Below are 6000 nucleotides of genomic sequence, written 5' to 3'. Positions count from 1 at the left end.
CACCAGAACACATTTGAAGAAAGTGTGAAAAATATCTCAGCTCAGTCGGTCCTTAAAATGCAAGTGGATGGTGATCAGACCTTTGAAGCTCCAAAAATCACAGACAGTCAGTATAAACGTCATCGATACGACTCCAGCGGTTACATTTATGTCTTACAAAGTGATATGATAGATTTTGGTGTGAAAAATATCAACATTTAAGTTCTTTTTAACTCTAAATCATCGCTTCCTGTAAGCTTCATGAGAGGGCTGAATTCATGCGGTCGCTTGTGTAACGTATTCGCATTGCCATTATACAGACGTAATCTCACGTTCTCCACTCGGTTGAGACATCCAGGACAAGCACACAAATGCACCATTGTGAGTAAAGAAACAGATAAAAACAGATCTAAACCAAAACCAACCAAGCTACTGTATAGCGCTCCTCCTCCTCACTTGTAAACAGCACCGCTCTTCCAGCTGTGACGCACTTGTGTCAGTTCTCACATTTTTCAAATGCCAATGTGATTACGTCACAAGTGCATACCGCTGCAGACTGGAAGCTTGATTTAGAGTTAAAAAGGTTCTTAAATATTTATCTTTTTCGCACCAAAAGCTATCATTTCACTTTAGAAGACATTAACTTAACAGCTAGAGTCATATTGATGACGTTTATACTGACTGTCTGTGATTTTTGGAGCTTCAAAAATCAGATCACCATCCACTTGCATTTTAAGGACCTACTGAGCTGAGATATTTTTCTATTTTATTTCAAATGTGTTCTGGTGAAGAAAGAAAGTCATACACACCTGGGATATCATGAGGGTGAGTAAATAATGAGAGAATTTTCATTTTTGGGTGAACTATCCCTTTAAGGAGTGAACAAAAAAAAATGTATTTGCATAAATGATCGATGATAGCATCAGTTATTTCTTTTGTCTTTTTGTTTTTCTGTATTCTTTATTTAACTTTCCATTTTTGTGCACTGCATTCTGATTAGCAAGATCTCGTCAGTGTGCAAAAGACGTGCACCAATCAGAATGGCCAATTAAACCATATAATTCTCAGTAAATAATATATATAATAAGAAAACTGCAGCTTGCTGCGTTTTAGAAATTGCACATGCCGCGATTTCATAGCAATTAATTGCGCAGCCCTAATAAAAGACACACATATTTAATAAACAGTGCAATGTATAAATGTTAATTAGCGGAATGAACAATTCTTTTGCAAAGTAATACACTGTAGTTCATTACAGCAGAAGTGTGTAATTTCTGTGCCCCTAGCACCACCAAACGGGATTGCTAAAATAAACATTGTTTTTAAACAGCTTTCCTGAACACATCCATCTGCCGTTGATCGAACACACAGTTGGTTGACACAATGTTGCTAAGTCGGGCTGGAAAAACACAGCAATGTTTTGATAGCACAACAGAGACACAATGTTTATAGTTTTCGAGAATCTATGAAAACGACCTATGAATGGCTTACTTACAGTTGACTGGATATTAAGCTAGGATAGGAGGAAGAATTTTAACGTCGAAAAAGTTACACAATTCACATCATGTCGGAATTACTGCAATTACGATATTGCAACTCGGAAATGCTACTCTGAGAAGTTATTTGTTTCTATGGCAACACTCATAATGCCAAAAGTGCTTTGATGTTGATAACAGCAAAATATGAATCACTACTTTACTTAATTCACCTCGATATGTTCTTGCAAAATGCTTGAGAACAAATGAAGCCCTCCAGGTAACAATGGCACAATAAAACGGCATATCAAACAGAAATGTATTCACAACTTTTAACTGATTAGACCGCTGCCATTTTGGTTCTTTTTACATGATGTCAAGTCAGAGCTTTCATAGAATTCCGAATTTACATCTTACAACTTACAAAATGTTCTATGAAGACGTGAAGACTTTGTACAAGTCAGTTATTCGAATAATGATATTAATGCGCCATTAGGCCACATCCCGACAAATACATTTTTGTTTGAAAATGCATTGATTTTGCTACACCTCTCATTTACATTAGTACGCAGTTTTGGCGTAAAAACAGGGACTTTCGAAAGCGCTCTCTAGTACCACATACTTTGGAAAACGATGACATTAGGAAACTAAAAGCACATTTTTCAAACTAGTGTGGGCGTGTCCTTAGTTAGAATCAAGGGTGTAGATCTTGGTGATTGACAACAGACCTTTTTCACCAACCATGTCTCAAAAAACGAACATTGCTTTAAATAAATTTTTGCAAACTGTCTTTTACGTGCCACGTTCTATGTTTCACCGCAGTTTCCTGGTGAAATGAACACTAGAGGCGCTACAACAACTGTGCGTTTTATTCACTTTCACACAAATCACGAGTACAACGGCTGATTATGACTTTATAAACACTTATTTTTCACACTATTACTCACACACTGCTATGTTATGATATCTAAACACTTTTACTGTAACGCTTGTTTGACAGACCCACCTACATTCACACACTTATTCCAGTATTCCAATGTGATTAGGTTGCACAGTAACTCACCTGATAGAAAGCTGGACTTTAGATTTGGAAGACGAGTTCGATACGAGGCAAGCGCGCAAGATGACACGTGAAATGCAAGTATCATAGAAGCAACACGAAATGATGTGGTTGCTTCAGAAAATGTGCTTTTCATGTCGCATTTGCTTTTAAGACACTATTGTTTATGTTTAGGTGTTGGTTTAGGGTTAGGATGTCTGTTTTTGCTTACCTCTCATTTGCTTTTAGAACACTATTGGTTAGGTTTAAGATAAAGTTTTAGGTTAGGGTGGTATTTTCTACCTTAAATATTCAATATTCGTCTGATTACGAAACCATTTCACTCGCTTCTAGTGCCCCCCGCTGGACCTTTCACTGGGAAACTGCAGCAAAACAATAATGCATGTAATTTTGTTTTGCAAAAATATTGCCACAATCACATAATATTCATGAGATCGTGACGTTTTCACAGACTGTAATGACACATTTCCACCTTATTTAGCAGCATAATCTTTATATTTTCAATTTTTTTTATTATTTAGTGTACATTTACAACATTATTTGTGTTAGTACTGTGAAAAAGTATTTGCCCCCTTCCTGATTTCTTCCATTTTTGTGTATTTTTCATAAATTGTTTTAGATCTTCAAACGAGATATAACATAAAACAAAGGCAAACTGATTAAACACAAAATACAGTTTTCAAATATATATCTTTTTATTGAAGTGAAAGAGTTATCCAACACCTATATCACCTATATCATCTGCCCCCTTAATCTTAATAGCTGGTTGTGCCACCTTTAGCAGTAACAACTGCAACCAAACACTTCCGATAACTGGAGAACAGCAAAGCATCCCCACACCATCACACTACCACCACTATGCTTGACCGTAGGTATGATGTTCTTTTTGTGGAATTCTGTGTTTGATTTATGCCAGATGTAACGGGACCCCTGTCTTCCAAACAGTTCCTCTTGTGACTCATCAGTCCACAGAACATTCTCCCAAAAGCTTTGAGGATCATCAAGGTGTGTTTTGGTAAAATTCAGACGAGCCTTAATGTTCTTCTGGGTTAGCAGTGGTTTTCGCCTCACCACTCGTCCATGGATGGCAGTATTTGGCCAGTGTCTTTCTGAAAGTGGAGTCATGAACAGTGACCTTTATTGATGCGAGAGAGGCCTGCAGTTTCTTGGATGTTGTTCTTGGCTTTTTCGTGACTTCCTGGATGAGTCGTCTCTGTGCTCTTGGAGGAATTTTGGAAGGTCGGCCACTTCTGGGAAGGTTCACTACTGTGCCAAGTTTTCTCCATTTGGAAATAATGGCTATCACTGTGGTTCTTTGGAGTCCAAGAGCCTTTGAAATAGCTTTGTAGCCCTTCCCAGACTGATGTGCTGTATTTCAATCACCTTTTCCCTCATAATTTCTGGAATTTCTTTTCACCTTGGCATAGTGTGCTACTGGGTGAGACCTTTGAGCCAACTTCATGCATTTGATTGAACACGGTTGGTAGTAATCAGGCCTGGGTGTGTCTACTCCAGCTGAACCCCATTTTTGAAACAATTTAGTATGAGATATACACAAAAATAGAAGAAATCAGGATGCATCAAATTGTCAATTTTACAGTCAATATTGTAACAAACATTTCTTGTTTATTGCACCCTCAAATAAAATGAGATCTACACTCTTGCTTGGAACAATATTCTTAGATTTCTGGTTGAGTCTATATTAGATAAGCCTGGCTGTGAAGCACTGGTTGTACAATTAGCAGAAACAGAGGTGCTGTAGTCACCGTGGCCGTTTCTACAGAGAAACCGAGAGACTCAACCAACAGAGCGCAGTGTAAGTCACCAGCCTTAGACAAGAATAGGCACTGACAGAGCAGGAGGAGAGAAAGAGAGAAGGTAAGTGAAGGAGAGAGCAGAGAACAGTAGAAGTGTTGTCAGGTAAGTGATCATTACCTTAAGTAACTACCGAAATAGGCCACAATGTTAGAGTGCTTGCAGTCTTTCATCATGATTATTTCCTGCTGAACCACTGCGAAGTCCTCGCCTGTTGAGGGAGAGAGAGACAAGGTGAGTGTGTAAACATGGCAGAGAAATTCCCAGCAGACACACCAAAAGACAGGTGAGCTGCACCAATGAGCTGTCAGGTTAGGAGAGAGGATACAATGGGTGCACAGGTCAGTAAGGAAACATGGAATCGAAAAACTTCCCAGGAAATCCTTGCAGAGCCAGTTAGTACTGTTAGGAGTGGGGTGAATTCAGGTAAACTGGGCAACTTTTTTCCATTCATTACTAAACTTGACACTTCACTTGACGCTTTATACATCTAAAACATTTTACAGAGAGGATTACATGCATAGAATGTGACCAAACATAAATAAAGCACAAAGCATTTAACTAATTACAACCTATTCGCAAAGCACAAAGGCCTACTATTTTAAGGAATATTCTGGGTTCAGTACAAGTTAAGCTCAATCGACAGAATTTGTGGCACTGTTTATTACCACAAAAATAATTTAAACTCGTTCCTCCTTTTCTTTAAAAAAAAAAAAAAGAAAAAAAAAATCCAGGTTACATGGAGGCACTTACAATGGAAGTGAATGGGGCCAATTTTTTGGAGGGTTTAAAGGCTGAAATATGAAGCTTAGAATTAGGGCTGTCACGATTATGACATTTGGCTGACAACTAGTTGTCAAACAAATAATTGTGATTATGACGATTAATTGTCTGTTTTAGGGCTTTCACGATTAATTGTCATATAAATTATCAAATTTCTGCATGTGTGCTTCATACACCTTCAGTCATTTTTACACATTTTACTTTACTTTAATATATAAATCAAATAATAAAATAGGGATATGTGATTTCCTTTCAAGGCTTTAAAAACTTATGCATGACATGAAAAATAATATTTCTAAATATTTAAAATATGTCTCTGTTTTTGGTCAACTTTAGTTTTGGTCCATTTTACATTTACACTGTTGTTTTTTTACCTAATCTTTTACATTAGATATTTTTTTATATATTATATTATATCATGCAAGAGTAAAATATTTCTGTCCTAACCTCTTCACTTTCACACATTATTTTAATGCTCTGATTAAACCCAAAAGCCCTTATTTGTCATTAAGCAAAACCTTTGAGATTCATTTCATCATTTCATCACTCTACAGAAATAGAGTAAGCATGAATCTCCTCTCTGTCACTGCGTGTATGAACCAGGAACATTTGCCATTACACGATCATTTTAAGTGAAGCAGAAATGCTTTGAGTTCACTATCACAGTTTACTTGTTCGTTTATATTTTCTCTGCTGGCAGCACGCTCTTCCGGACAGGAGCTGGTTGACATCCGCAGTGCGGCTCAATGACTCTCGGACTTCAACTGGATGACACACAAACACGCCGTTCATGGCATTTACACAGTATATTCGCTTAAAATTCCCTTATTTGGGAATTAAAATGTGATTGGAATTAGAATGGCCAATAATCACAGCTGTCTCAGATAA

The 6000-nt window shown here is 37.3% G+C and overlaps 1 protein-coding gene across 4 annotated transcripts in view; it reads right to left on the bottom strand.

The window, feature by feature from the left end:
• Positions 1 to 6000, bottom strand: part of map4k3a (mitogen-activated protein kinase kinase kinase kinase 3a) — a 121842-nt gene that overhangs the window by 64763 nt on the left and 51079 nt on the right. For all 4 annotated transcript variants that reach the window (XM_051675477.1, XM_051675478.1, XM_051675479.1 and 1 more), the window contains exon 3: positions 4450 to 4540. In XM_051675477.1, coding sequence (XP_051531437.1) covers positions 4450 to 4540 — 91 coding nt within the window. The remainder of the gene's footprint in view (positions 1 to 4449; positions 4541 to 6000) is intronic.

The sequence above is a fragment of the Myxocyprinus asiaticus genome, chromosome 37, assembly GCF_019703515.2.
Source record: "Myxocyprinus asiaticus isolate MX2 ecotype Aquarium Trade chromosome 37, UBuf_Myxa_2, whole genome shotgun sequence".
NCBI lineage: Eukaryota > Metazoa > Chordata > Actinopteri > Cypriniformes > Catostomidae > Myxocyprinus > Myxocyprinus asiaticus.
The sequence above is the reverse complement of the archived record's forward strand: the minus strand, read 5'-3'. Positions and strand labels throughout refer to the sequence as shown.